Source organism: Salvelinus sp. IW2-2015, linkage group LG32 (assembly GCF_002910315.2).
Source record: "Salvelinus sp. IW2-2015 linkage group LG32, ASM291031v2, whole genome shotgun sequence".
Lineage (NCBI taxonomy): Eukaryota > Metazoa > Chordata > Actinopteri > Salmoniformes > Salmonidae > Salvelinus > Salvelinus sp. IW2-2015.
In genome coordinates, this window is record NC_036871.1 from 16,061,585 (window position 1) to 16,076,221 (window position 14,637).

General features: G+C 46.2%; 1 protein-coding gene across 1 annotated transcript in view; it reads right to left on the reverse strand.

The window, feature by feature from the left end:
• Window positions 1-14,637, reverse strand: part of LOC111956848 (neuropilin-1a) — an 85,122-nt gene that overhangs the window by 27,397 nt on the left and 43,088 nt on the right. The window contains 5 exon segments of the mRNA XM_070436522.1: window positions 9,310-9,476; window positions 11,143-11,169; window positions 11,172-11,310; window positions 13,737-13,738; window positions 13,880-14,107. Coding sequence (XP_070292623.1) covers window positions 9,310-9,476; window positions 11,143-11,169; window positions 11,172-11,310; window positions 13,737-13,738; window positions 13,880-14,107 — 563 coding nt within the window.

Below are 14,637 nucleotides of genomic sequence, written 5' to 3' on the forward strand. Positions count from 1 at the left end.
TGTGAGTTATTGAGTGTGAGTTATTGGAGTGTGAGTTATCCTGCTTTCTTTCCTAGAGTTTGTTGATCCGTTTTATAACCTGGGGCGAGCTCTAGCTGAGTTATCTGCGATTGTCTACTTCTATCTGCTCATCTCTCTACTCTTCTCATCTTATCTCTCTCTGCGTGCGATCGCTCTGCAGTTATTCTCGGCTCTCTAGCTCTGTCGATCTTCTTCTCTCTCTCATTGCAGTGTGAATTATTGGAGTGTGTGATTTAGTTGGACGGTGATTATTGGAACGTGTGATTATCTTGGAGTGTGGAATTATTGGAGGCTGAATTCGGAGTGTGAGTATTGAGTCTTTTGCTCTCTTCTCTCGTCAGTCTTATTGCTGACGCGTCGTGCATCTCGTCTACTCTCTCTCGTTCGTGCTCACCCTCGTCCCTAGACGTAATCTGCGGTACTCCCTGTCCTCGCTCCGCCCATCGTCTCTGGCTCTAGCCTGCTGCGTCAATTGGATGGTGGTGGTACCCTCACTAATATTCGGAAAGAGACAACACACCACTGTTATTAGCTGAGCTTCGTCTGTTTTGGGGTGAGGAAGCAAGCATGCAAGGTTCTGCGTCTGGACGAGGTCATTTCATCGTGCTTTGCGTGAGCACGTGTGTGGATGCTGTCAGTAGTGTTATCATAGAATAGACCAGTTCCCTCACACTGTACACAACGCCACGACTCAGTACGAGGTGACAACAAGAAGCATCCTCCCTACGAGGCCCCGTTGCTACCTATTACAAATTACCAATACTGATAGACAGTCATGAGTCACCTGATAGACAGGCTAGCTGTGTCCACAGGGCGGGAAACAGGTACGCTAACTCAACCTAGCAAGAGATGGCCTAAATAACTAGATCTAGTCATAGAGTCTGGGCCTCTCGATCACAGCTGTCTTGTTTGTGACTCTATGATACTGTTTCATTCTTTCCATAGACATTGTCATTCTTGACACGATCCTCTATGACCTGTTGCTTGATAGAACTCCTCACACATCCCCACACACACTACCACCCACACCACACAGACTACACACAGCGCATCCTACGAGCAACACACACAGCAGCACAGCAGCAGCACATTCGCATATACACACAATCCACAACCCCCCCCCCCGCCCCCCTAATGGGGACCTACCACACTTCTCAGGTTAGGTGGAGCTGGCAGATCCAGCACAGTCTGCATAACATTAGGTTCATGAGTCTGGTAGCGTTACACAGAGCTGAAGGTTCTGCGGACATCAGCGGTCGTGCCCTAGAAGGCAGCCCCGGAGCTGGATGTGTGTATAACATGAGGGAGACGATGCGACTCTGATGAAAGAACGTTCGACTGATCGAGCAGGATCTGTCGCCGATGGAGAGCATGTGGGGTTGGCGGATGAGAGGGACGAAATACAGCCTGACGTATACCGGACAGTTGGTGTATGGCTAGGACATGAGGACCAACTGTGTGCACTTCAACCCAGTGAGCTACAGGGCACTGTCGTAGGCACATGACCTCCTTCTAACAAACGCCGCACCAGACAAGACCAAAAGATTGAACTTAACCGACAGTACTCCTTCACTACCTCAGGAGACAAGACACATAAAATCGTAGGTACTTCTATTGTCCACCCTATGCTGCGTTCACTCACTTGTCAGTATCTGCGTCTTGGCGAAGCATCTGCATGAGTGCCACAATGTCTAACCTCACTACTCCCTATGGCTGTCTCATCTCTATGCGCTAGAATCCCCATTCCGCGTCTGTCGCTCCTCGATCCTCTTCCAGCAGGGTCCACGATCTCTGTCTGCTTTGTAGGTTGCCCAGTAGCATGACGACGTCAATCTCATCCACAGTGAGATACCAGATAGATTGTACTGAGAGCAGCAGTGATTCTCTGATCCGAAAGTTGAATACTGCCCCTGACGTGACACATCCGACAGGAGGCCGACGCGCGACACAAGCTAGGCATGATAGTCATTGCAAGCAGACGATCAGTAGGTATGACTGCAGTTTAACATGACTATGACAAGAGTGCCTCTTGATATCGAAAGAATTGGGATTGTGCGCTGTCCAGTCTATGGGTGTGACAGTCGGTGTTGCTAGGAAAGGGACTCATAGAGGAAGGGAGTGTAGTATCGATATGCAGGGAGAGCGAAAGTGAATCAAGAGATGAGAGTCCTCTCTGTTCACCAAACACAAATCTAGACCCCACAGAGCCCTCAGGATATGCAACACAATTATAGACACCAACCAATAGAAGTATCAACAGTATAAGGTACAAAAAAGTCTATAAATTACTTGCTCATATTGGAGACAGAAGCCAAGTGTAAGTACTTATACAGACTGCAAAACCTAAGAACTTGTATACATCTTGACTCTCTCGTCAGAAGAAGCAAAAAAAATGAGCATTCAATGTGCGAGCACCAAATCTATGGCGTCCCTGAGCGAGACGCACTGATCCGACTGACGACCAAAAACTGTACAAGGTATAACGCTCAGATCCTCATCTGACTTATGTACAGACCTCTCAGTGCCAGCCATAGCCTTTGCTAGTATGAACAACGATAAAGTCTCTGCGCGCGTAGAGTGCATACAATGGCTCATCAAGAGACAGACAGGCTATAAGTGACCAACTGCCCACAAATATGATTTAGAAAACTGAGACTGCAAAATTCATTCTCCTAACGCCCTATCGAATCACTAATGTATTTTATCCTCACTTTACTACAGAACACTATAGTGTCCCTCACTAGTAACAAAGACCCAACGCAAGGATTGCTAAAAGCAAAATGCACAATTTATTGGTGTGATAACTCCCATTAGCTTACCTGGTGTTAAGAATACCACAGTGTTGTGAGCATCACTAGAGCAGGCAAATTTTCTACCTGTATGTGCCAATGAGAAAATGGCAACCAGTGAGTAAGATAGACCAAACAATGCCATTTGGACATACAACCCATTATTTATGCTTATTTATTCTTAACTTGTGGCACTTTAACCATTGCACATTGATTACAACCACCGATACATATATGATATATAAATAACATTTTTAATAGTCGTTATAATTGTTCGAAAAGCCTTCCTGTATGTTAAATGTTTAACCTTGCTTAATTTGTTATTGTCTGTATTCACTTTGTAGTGTATTAATAATCTAACCTCACTTGCTTAGGCAATGTATACACTTATGGTTTCCCATGCTCAAGTAAGATGCCCTTGAATTGAGGAAATTGAATGAATTTGAGAGAGAGTACGAGCGCACTTGAGTTTACGGCTTAGAGAGTTGAAAGCGGGTTTTGGGTGGTGATGAGATGTAGTGATGGTCGTGTAGTGTTAGGATGTAGATGTGTGTGTGGGGTTAGAGGAGTAGGCAATGTGATGGAGCCCAGCCCGAGATCCGTCTGTGTCTGTCCGACTGTGACTGTGAGTGTGCATCGGGAGAGATGAGAGAGAGAGGATATAAGTTGAAAGAGAGAGAGCGATAGATTTGAGAGGTAGAGAGAGAGAGAGACTTGACAGCCAGGAGAGGTGGTAGGAAGGAGAGAAGAGAGAGGATATGAGAGAGAGAGAGTGCAGTGTGGTGCCGTGTCGAAATGGAAGACGAATACTTGTGGAAGTGAGGAGAAATGCAATGGACAAGAACTGCTCGGAGATACGTATTGAAGCGTGGAGAAACGTAAAGAGATCGCGACGAGACTCGCTGTAACTGCAAGAGGAGACGACTCTATGCGTGAGGAGTATAACGTGAGAGTGCGAGAAAAAATAGAACAGCACTGTCTTTAAATGCGAGAGTAGTGAAGATAGAAGTCATTCTATGTGACAAGGCTCTGGAGTAACGCCATCTTCACAATAGTATGGACTCACGAGTAACATATCAGCGAAAGCACCACATTCATTCGGTCATTGCTAAATCTGGACCCATCCACAATACTGATCACCTTATCCCCATCCACTATTATGAGAGGTTGTAATCTGCTTGTCACCAGCCAGCAGGCTTCCCCTATCGATCTGGTGCGTACACAGCTCTTTCACATGTCTGTTCCTGTGCTCTAGCTCATGTGCTCTGAGATCTATATACTTTCGATCAGCGAGCGATCGTCATGTCTACACTGTATGATCTGTTCTAGACTTGAGATCTGAGTGCTGGCTCATGTTCCTGTGTTCTTGTTCTCTCTCTGTCACTGTCTACATCTCTCGCTAGTTAACGACTAATTCGAAAGGCGCTTTCATTTGGCAATTTCATTCGTTATGAGGAACACATTGTAATTACACAGATCTCACCTAAAACAAATTACATAAATAAAATACTATATATCAAAAAAGACATGATAGAATAGTAATACACTATACACCTGAAGAAACAATTCCACAAAAGACAGAAGACGCAAGCGTAATGCTCGTCTGCTCCCTCTAGTCTGTATGTCCCTGTGTTTTTTCTTCTGCGGAATCCTCTTTATCTCTCCCTCCTGTCATCGTATTAGTCATGTTTTTCATCGACATATGCTTATTCACTGCTAGTCACTTTCTCCACTCTGTTACTGTTGTCCTGTTTTTTGCTCTTGCGTATTCTTCCATGTATGCTCTCCCTCTGTCTGTTGTCCTGTTTTTCTCTGCTATTCTGTGCTCTCCCTCGTTGTTGTCCTGTTTTTCTCTGCGATTTCTCTGTTCCTCCCTCTTGTCTTTGATATACTGTTTTTCTTCTGCGACGTCGTGCTCTCCCTCTGTCGGTTTGTCCTGTTTTCTCTTGCTATCTCTGTGCCTCTCCCTCTACTGTTATTCCGGTTTGCTTCTCTGCTATCGTTCGTGTGCTCTAACGCTGCTCCTCTCTCTTTGTCACTCGCTGAATGTCCCTTCTCATCTCTTCCTAGCCCTCCGCTTCTCCGCTGCGTCCCGCTCCTTACACTCATTGCACTATCTGAAATAAACAGACCCAGGTGAAAGCCCAGCTTCCGCCATCTTGTTTTAATCCTCCTGCAGCGAAGCGAAAAGCGTCTGACAACAAAAGGTTCCACAAAGAAAGGACAAACCTAGCTCCATTTTTTTCCCATCGGTACGAGTCATCGCTCATGTCCGTCACCCTTCCCTTCTAGTTCCCTGTTATAGTGATGGAGGCAAAACGAGCACCGTGGCAACTTTGAAAATAAAAAAAAAAAATAAAAAATGTCCCCTCAGACCAGAAGAGGTTAGAGTGGCCTCAACCAGAAGAGATAGAGGTGGCCCCTCAGAACCAGAGAGATAGAGCTGGCCCCTCAGACCAGAGAGATAGAGGTGGCCCCTTCAACCAGAGAGATAGAGCTGGCCCCTCAAGACCAGAGAGATAGAGCTGCCCCTCAGACCAGAAGATAGAGTGCCCCTCAGACCAGAGAGATAGAGGTGGCCCCTCAGGACCAGAGAGATAGAGTGCCCCGCAGACCAGAGATAGAGGTGGCCCCTCAGACCAGAGAATAGAAGAGTGGCCCCTCAGACCAGAAGAGATAGAGCTGGCCCCTCAGACCAGAGAGATAGAGGCTGGCCCCTCAGACCAGAGAGATAGAGTGCCCCGTCAGACCAGAGAGATAGAGGTGGCCCCTCAGACCAGAGAGATAGAGGTGCGGCCCTCAGACCAGAGAGAATAAGAGCTGGCCCTCAGTAACCAGAGAGATAGAGGTGGCCCCTCAGACCAGAGAGATAAGAGTGTCCCCTCAGACCAGAGAGATAGAGGTGGCCACCCTCAGACCAGAGAGATTAGAGGTGGCCCCTCAAGACCAGAGAGATAGAGGTGGCCCCTCAGACCAGAGAGATAGCAGTGGCCCCTACAGACCAGAGAGATAAGAAGCTGGCCCCTCAGACCAGGAGAGGATAGAGCGGCCCTCAGACCAGAGAGATAGTAAACGGTGGCCCATCCAGACCAAGAGATAGAGGTGGCACACCTCTCAGACCAGAGAGATAGATGTGGCACCCTACAGACCAGAGGAGAAAGTAGGTGGCCCCTCAGAACCAGAAGGAAGATAGAGCTGGCCCCTCCAGACCTAGGAGGCGGAAAGAGATAGAGGTGACCCCCTCAGCCAGACTTAGATAGATATGCTGGTACCCTCTACACGCGATCCACTGATTGTAGATAGTAATAGTGTCCACCCTTCATGTACCAGTAAGGAAGTAGAGTTATCGTGGCCCCAGCGCTCAGAACTAGTAGAGAATAACAGACATACGACCTCACATGACGCAAAGAAGATCAGCAGATGTACCAGCCTAAGAACACTCACCGAATGAGAATAGAGCTTGCCACCGTCGCAACCGAACGAGACCACGACACACAAGTCAGGCCGCTCTAAGCGACACAACGCAACGAACTTAAGCACATCACAATCGGATCTATCGACTACCAGATCCACACTAACCCCGATCTAGCTATCTATCTCATCATGTCTACCAACTCACCACTCAGACTACACACTAGGCCACAAACAGAACCCGATCACTATCACCACACCACATCACACCTCAACAACGGATCATAGCTACTGAAGCACATCCTAACTACACCACACGAGCGACAGCTAACTATCATCCTAAGATTATCCTTCACCCCATTATCAGGTCTGAGATTCTGAAGAGAAGTGTATTAGCGTAGCCTAGTATCACACTTAATAGCTGTAACACCATAACTGTTTGTATCCTACTAGCAGTAGTATCGACCCATGAGAGGGTCCAGAAGATGAGTCTAATATAATCAGGATATTCAACCTAATAGCCAGAGTTGTATCTCAGATTATTTAGCAAGGTGATATTCACCCTTCTCAAGGTTCCCATCACGATGACTGATCAATACTAGCTATAGGTCACTTGAACAAGCTGCCAGGTTTTATATTCACCTAGAACGGTCAGCCATATTGATCTGATATCACACAAGCGATTGATACTGTGCACTCTAGAAGGATTATCCGCAGCTAGCTGATTGATCATATGAGAGCGATCTGTCATTATTTCAACCTAGACATTGATGATACTTATATTGAGCAGGGTATTCACGCATAGTAGTATCTCATATGATTGATCTATAACAGCGGTATTCACTAGAGCCAAGAGTTGAGTTGAGTGCTCTGTTTTCTGCCGTAATATGAGACGTTCTTGCTGAGAGGAGGGTATGACAGGATTGAGATACAATGATTGAGCTCGAGATATAGAGATAGATCTATTGATCATAAATGAGAGAAATAGAATCTACCCACCAGTATTATCACACGATTTCTGAGGAGGATAAGTTATTTACTCCAGTGCAAATGATTTCTAGTGGAAAACCCAAGGAGAGGTATCCCTCTTACTCTTGTTTTCTAATTTCCTTCTTCTCTCATCGTCGGGGATGGGGTTACCATATACAGTAGATTTACGGTAAAGCAATAAAGGCCAGGGTGTGGTAAATTACCAAATAGCACGTCTAAAGGTGTCTAATCCACGACGCAAACGAGAGTTCCTGACCACAGCCCTTAGCTGTGTTATGGCCATATACCATGAAACCCCAGGAAGTTGCCTTTATTGTTAATATAAACGGGTTCGTAAGTCCATTCCTGGCTCTGTGTGTTGTTGAGGCATTTAGACCCGTGTTCACCCGAGTCACCCCCACACACTGTCCTTCCAGACCTCCCCCTCCCCTCCCCGCCCCCATCCCAGCTTAATCCCCCTCCCTGCCCCATCCCAACTTTATCTACTCTATACGAGTTAGAGCATTATCCGAGGAGTTGTATACACGTGTGAACACAATACATTCTCGGTGATAATATACCTTTGGTTATTACCGTCTGATTATACATAGTAAACGCCCCTCGAGTGCAAGGCATCTAGTTCATCCTGCATATGGCAGCCAATTCAGGCGGAACTCCTCGAGGTGGACAAGTTACCCTCTTAATCGTTGAATAATTAGGGTTAAGTTATAGGCGACAATACGCAATACTTAAAGAACACCCACTCCTTCGTGCGAGTGTACATCACTGGTCGCGATCGTTGAATCACGCTTGATTCAGAGCTCAATAGATCCGCTCTATCTTACTGATGTCTTCGAAGTGTAACTCTTGGTTAAATCCGACTCCTCTATCTAGTGCGAGATGAAAGTGGCGAAGAGGTCGTTAAAGAGGATTTTAAGCCTTGAGACGAAGTTTGGTCACGAGTGATTGTGTATGTCGTATATGGACAAGGATCCGCCAGTGAATGGTCGATAGGACAAAGCAGAATATCACCGGTTCCAGGAACTGCATCTTCTCAGCGCACTTTGCACAGGGCTGCTACCGCCCGATGTGGGACCCACTGGGATAGTAGGTCGTTTCAGAGGCAGCCAAGCACGAGGGTTTGAGTCAAGAACTAGCAACTATGTTGTTTTTTACAGTCAAACGTTTCCTTGTCTGGATCAATGAATGGTTACCACCTTGACCAACTTGTCCATCTTGACACACCTGTGTTGTATTGGAATCAACATTGGCCAGCACCTTGATGTCAAGCTTACCACGAGGAATATTTGGGGAGGTAGTACTCAAAGAGAGGGTCTAAGTATAAGTAGTTAACAATTATGCACTTGTTCCCAAGAAATGTTTTTAAATGTCTTATCAGAAGACAGCACCTCTAGGGGAGGAGCAAGTAAGGCACTGGAACGACGGCCTGTGGTTTCTGAAGTGGAGAGATGGCACAGAATGAGAGATTGAGAGCAAATGGCTACTCTTATCAGTGTGGTGAATTTGTGATTACAGCTTCTGCGGAGAAGGACGAGAGAGGTGATTCAAAATCTGGAGAGGCAACACTTGCCTAAGTGAACAGAACTGTCATACTCACGCTCTAAAAATCTCCCTCTGTCCACGGAATCACCTGAACACTCTGACCACGAATCACCTGACACACTCTGACCACGGAACTCACATGGAACACTGAGATGAACCACGGAATCACCTGGAACAGGGATGCTGGCAGACAGCCGTGACATTGGTTCAGATTGGTGGATACAGAGCTGAGTCTCCCACACTGTCTGCCTACAACCCCCGGACTGTGTGGATACATAGAGAGATGCACTCTTAAAACGTTTCACTATGACAGTAGCTGTCCCGAACTGGTGGCGGTGAAGGACAAAACACACTGTCCGGATGAGTCTAGAATAACCAACTGTTGCTCAACCCAGGGCTTCATGTGCAGCCATGATGTTTTACACGCACCAAAAGCATTAGTACTGTCACTGACACACATATGTAACTCTATTCACCTATGTAGGGCACTACTTTCAGACTGTTTGGGACGCAGATGCCACACATGTAACCCAGCTGCCCCAGGGCTGTCTCTTACCTGAATCCACTCTCTGCTGGAGTCTTCAGAGGGGGTCCAGCCATTCTCTTTGTAGTTGAGTCTGGAGCGCTCAGGAGACCAGTTAGAGTTGTACTGAGAGGAGGCAGTGATCTGATCCGAGGTGATCGCCCCTGACTCCATCCCCAGGCCCTCCACACACTTAAAGTCTGTCAACAGAGACATAGAACCTGAGTTACACTTTATTTGGACAGTCCTCTGTTGATCAGTGTTTCTCAATCCTGGTCCTGGGGACCCAAGGGGTTGACGATTTTTGTTTTTGTCCTGGTACTAACACAGGGGTTTCAGCTAATCTACTTATCATTAGGTGTCTGAGGGCTAGGGAAAATGTTTAATGTGCACCACTTTGGGTCCCCAGGACCAGAATTTGAGAAACACTGCTATAAATGTCTGACAGATTAAATCATCAACAGACTATCAACGGCAACTCTGTTGTTAAACAGCAATTTGTTGGGGTTACGGTTAGAGTTAGGTTTTGGGGTTAGAATTAGGGTGAGGGCAATGAGCCTCCATCCTCTGTCTTGTCCTGTCTGTCTCTAAAGAGACGTTGTGTGACTCAGGGAGGTCTTGGCCTCGAAGACAACTTGGAAGAGAAATGCAATGGGAAAGAACTGTGTCTTACTGGAACTAAACGCGAACTTCCTCAAGCCTCTCTGAACTGAGTCAGAAGAAAAGAACAGCACGTTCTTGTGTATCTTAGCTGGAGCCATTCAAAGATGACACATCTAGAACCTTCCGTAACGAGCCACACTGAGTACACCACCGAGGTACTGGGTCTCATTTTGACTAACTCTTGACATCTCTAAAATATCACACACACACAAACTAGAAGCATCCTTTTTTAAAGTAGCTTTTTTTTCAAGATATGTTATTAATAAGTTAATAATGTAAAATATTATTATGAGATTCCCAAAAGCAAGCGTAGGCCCACACGTTGACACAAACTATGTCAAGTCTTTATTGAATTAATACATGTATTTCTTTACATATTTTAAATGTTGCAGGATGAAAAAAACAAACATAGAACACCATACGAACACACACACACACACACACACACACACACACACACACACACACACACACCACACACACACACACACACACACACACACACACACACACAGCACACACACACACACACACACACACACACACACACATATACTTCCTATCAGTCAGTTTGGAAAGTAGAAATGTGTGTGCGAAATGTTCTTAAAACTGTTTTTTCCATTACATGGGAGGAAGGAGGATGAATGTAATGTTGTCAGATATCAGTATTCCTCCTGTTCCCCCGATGACTTAATCTTATCACTTGGAACACTCCATACTGCAGCTTTGATCACATTAACTGTTGAAATATGCTCTGATAAGGTCTTTCATTTAGATTGCAATGATATGTGGATATTTTGAGGTTCTGCGATGCCTGCTGAGAGGAGGGACAGGAGTCGACTCATGAATAGAAATGAAAGAATTAACAGAAAGCTGAGAGGAGATGGAAGGAGGGACAGAGACTGTTTTTTTTCTCTGGGATGGGGTGTCGTAAGTCCATCCTGGCTCTGTGTGTTTGTGAGGCATTTAGACCCTGTGTCACCAGTCAGCCCCACACACTGTCCTTCCCAGACCTCCCCCTCTCCCTCCCCGCCCATCCCAGCTAATCCCCTCCCTGCCCCCATCCAACTACTGTGAGTGCACTTGAGTTGGACACTCGTGGCCCCGGATTATATCAAGTACGCCCCCTGTGCAGGATGCTAGTCTGTGGCATGGCAGTTCTGGGTGGGACAAGGTTAACGTGAGGTAGTAGGCTGTACTAACCCTCTGGTGTCTGTCCCTGTGGCAGGTCTTCTCTCTGACAGTGTAATTGGCTGAGAAGCCCTCTCTGGCGATGGCGTTGTCAGTGTTGATGGTCATAGACAGGATCCCAGTGTAGGAGATGACCCGTCCAGGACTGCTGTTACCACAGTACCGCCCGATGTGGGACCACTGAGAGGGAGAGAGGGAGGGAAGGGAGAGGGAGAGGAGAGGGAGAGGAGAGAGAGAGAGAGAGAGAGAGAGAGAGAGAGAGAGAGAGAGAGAGAGAGAGAGAGAGAGAGGAGGAGGAGAGAGAAGAGAAGAGAGAGAGAGAGAGAGAGAGAGAGAGAGGAAGAGAGAGAGAGAGAGAGAGAGAGTGAGGTAAGGAAATAGGAACAGAAAGAGGAACAGAAAGAGGAACAGAAAGAGGAACGAAAGACAATAACAAAGAGTTATGTCAACTCTATGACAGTAGGTGCCAAGACAACATCATTATTCTTCATCCCAATATCCCATGTTGTGAATGATCAGCTACAGTGAGCTCCAAAAGTTATGGGACAGTGAGATTGGTTTGTTGTGTTTTTGGGCTCCAATACTCAACATACTTTGGATTTGAAATGACACAATGATTGAGGTTAAAGTGCGACTGTCCTGCTGTATTTTCATCCATATCGGGGCGATCCGTTTAGAAATTACAGCACTTTTTGAACATATCATAGTCCCCCCATTTTAGGGACCCAAAGTATTGGGACAACTCATTCAAGTTTATTCAAGTAGTCCAAAGTTTAGTTTTTGGTCTCATATTGCTAGCACGCAATGAAAGAGCTGTGCTTTGGAAAAGTGGGTGGAGTTATATCCTTCCTGTTTGGCCCTGTCCGGGGGTATCATCGGATGGGGCCACAGTGTTCCTGACCCTCCTGTCTCAGCCTCCAGTATTTATGCTGCAGTAGTTAATGTGTCGGGGGGCTAGGGTAGTTTTGTTATATCTGTGAGGACTTCTCCTGTCTTATCCGGTGTCGCCTGTGTGCATTTAAGTATGCTCTCTCTATTTCTCCTTCTCTTTCTCTCTCTCGGAGGACCTGAGCGCTGGACCATGCGTCAGGACTACCTGGCATGATGACTCCTTGCTGTCCCCAGTCCACCTGGCCTTGCTGCTGCTCCAGTTTCAACTGTTCCTGCCTGCGGCTATGGAACCCTGACCTGTTCACCGGACGTGCTAAAAAAGCCAACTGACATTTACTCCTGAGGTGCTGACTTGCTGCACCCTCGATAACTACTGTGATTATTATTATTTGACCATGCTGGTCATTTATGAACATTTGAACATCTTGGCCATGTTCTGTTATAATCTTCACCCGGCACAGCCAGAAGAGGACTGGCCACCCTCATAGCCTGGTTCCTCTCTAGGTTTTCTTCCTAGGTTTTGGCCTTTCAGGGAGTTTTTCCTAGCCACCGTGCTTCAACACCTGCATTGCTTGCTGTTTGGGGTTTTAGGCTGGGTTTCTGTACAGCACTTTGAGATATCAGCTGATGTACGAAGGGCTATATAAATACATTTGATTTGATTTGATTTGACAAACATCAAGCTTGTGACTCCACAAACTTGTTGGATACATTTGCTGTTTGTTGTGGTTGTGTTTCAGATAGGTTTGTGCCTATTGGAAAGTAATGGTAATATATTGTGTCATTTTAGAGTCACTTTCTACTATTACCATGGTAACGGATAGTCCTGAATGAACCATGAATAATGATGAGTGGTTAGGTACACAAATATCATACCCACATTACAATACAGGGGAGGTTAGCATTTTTTGGGGGGGGAGATTATATTAATGCCTCTGTAACTTTCTCACTCATCATTATTCCCGATTCATTCAGCATTATCCGTAATCATGGTAGTATCCACATTAATGTAGAAGTGTTTAGAAGTACATTCTATTCTTATTTTCAATAAAAGTGACTCCAAAATGGCAGCCAATATATAACGTGTATGGCACAGCAAAAATGTCCCTCATCTCCAATTATGTGTCAAGGTAATATATTGCATGTTACTTCCCTATTTTGTCTCCTTTCCCTCTGTTTTTTGTCAAATGTATTGCGACAAAGTAAATAACCCTCTGGGATATAGGCTACAGTGTGTTGTCTGCTATCTGGACTGTTACACATATACACACCGCAAATACAAAGCTTTAGCAGACACCGGGACAGACAACATGTTTATTGAGTTTATTGGCATGTATACAGTACTAGCCCAGCTATGAGGAGCCCAGCTATGAGGTGTGTGATAGTTTCTAAAGGGCTGTGCCAATCCTGTCTCGAATGGCACCTTATTCCCTTTCTAGTGCTCTAGTTTGGGACGAAGACCCTAGCCTGGCAAGGCCCTAGTATAGAGGGAGTCTCAGGGAGCCAGACAAAGCAGTGTGCCTAGCCAGGCACCACTCTGATGCTTTTCAATGTACATTTCCTCCTCTTCTCTTCAGACCTCAGCCCAATCACACAACAATGGAGACCGGGCAAAGCGTTCCAGTGAAAACCATCATTGTAGACCATGAATAGTGTAGGTTCTGCCTGTCTCCTTAATGTGCTAAATCAATCTGTGTGGCCGGGTGGATGAAAACAACTGCACTGCTGGCTGACGAGACAAATATGTTTTTCTTTCTTCCTCCACCTCTCTCTTTTACGATCTCTTTCATTCTCTTCCTCTGTCTCTTTCTTTTTCAACACAAGCCCTTCACATTTCCCCCCTCCCTCCCTTTCTCACCTGCAGGGAACCCGTCCCAGATCTCCAGCCAGTCGTAGCGACACAGTGCCCCGGGTGGAGGGGTGGTGTCAGGCTCCATGTCGAACGCGTCGAAGTCCACCACGATCTCGGACATCTTGGGGGCGATGATCATGAAGGTGCAGTCCAGGTTGTTGGGGTACTTGTCTGGGAAGCCTGGCGTCTTTATAACGCCTTTGGACGAGGTGAAGTTTCTGGAGCACTCAGGCCCTGCGCAGAAGATGAGAGAGGAATATGTATTGTATGTTAAGCGTTGCATGTCATTATCCTGTTTTGATTAATACTATTTGCGTCAATGGCTGCAGGTTTTTGTCTTTAAGCTTGTATTAAATGTATTAATGCTGTTATTAAGCTCCATTCTTATATGCCTGTAACAATAATCATAGTTGAGGATCTGAAAACAAGAAATATGTTGCCATAACTAGAATGTTGTAATTTAGGATTATTTGACGGGCCACCGTCAGTGGCTCATGGGCCCTGAGTCCATTTACTCCATTATCACTGAGGTGTCCACTGAGCCTGTTCCTATTGGTCATACCCTCGGTGCCACTAGCTGGCTATGTCTGTGTTTTGACTGGGGGGGACCGCCTGGTATTTACTGACTTCTGCAGTCAGACACAGACACTCTGGGTTGTTTTTGGAGACGTCGCCCAACAATCCCCTCACCCCCACTGCACCCCACCCCAACAACCCCCTCACCCCCACTGCACCCCACCCCAACCTACCTCACCCCACTGCAG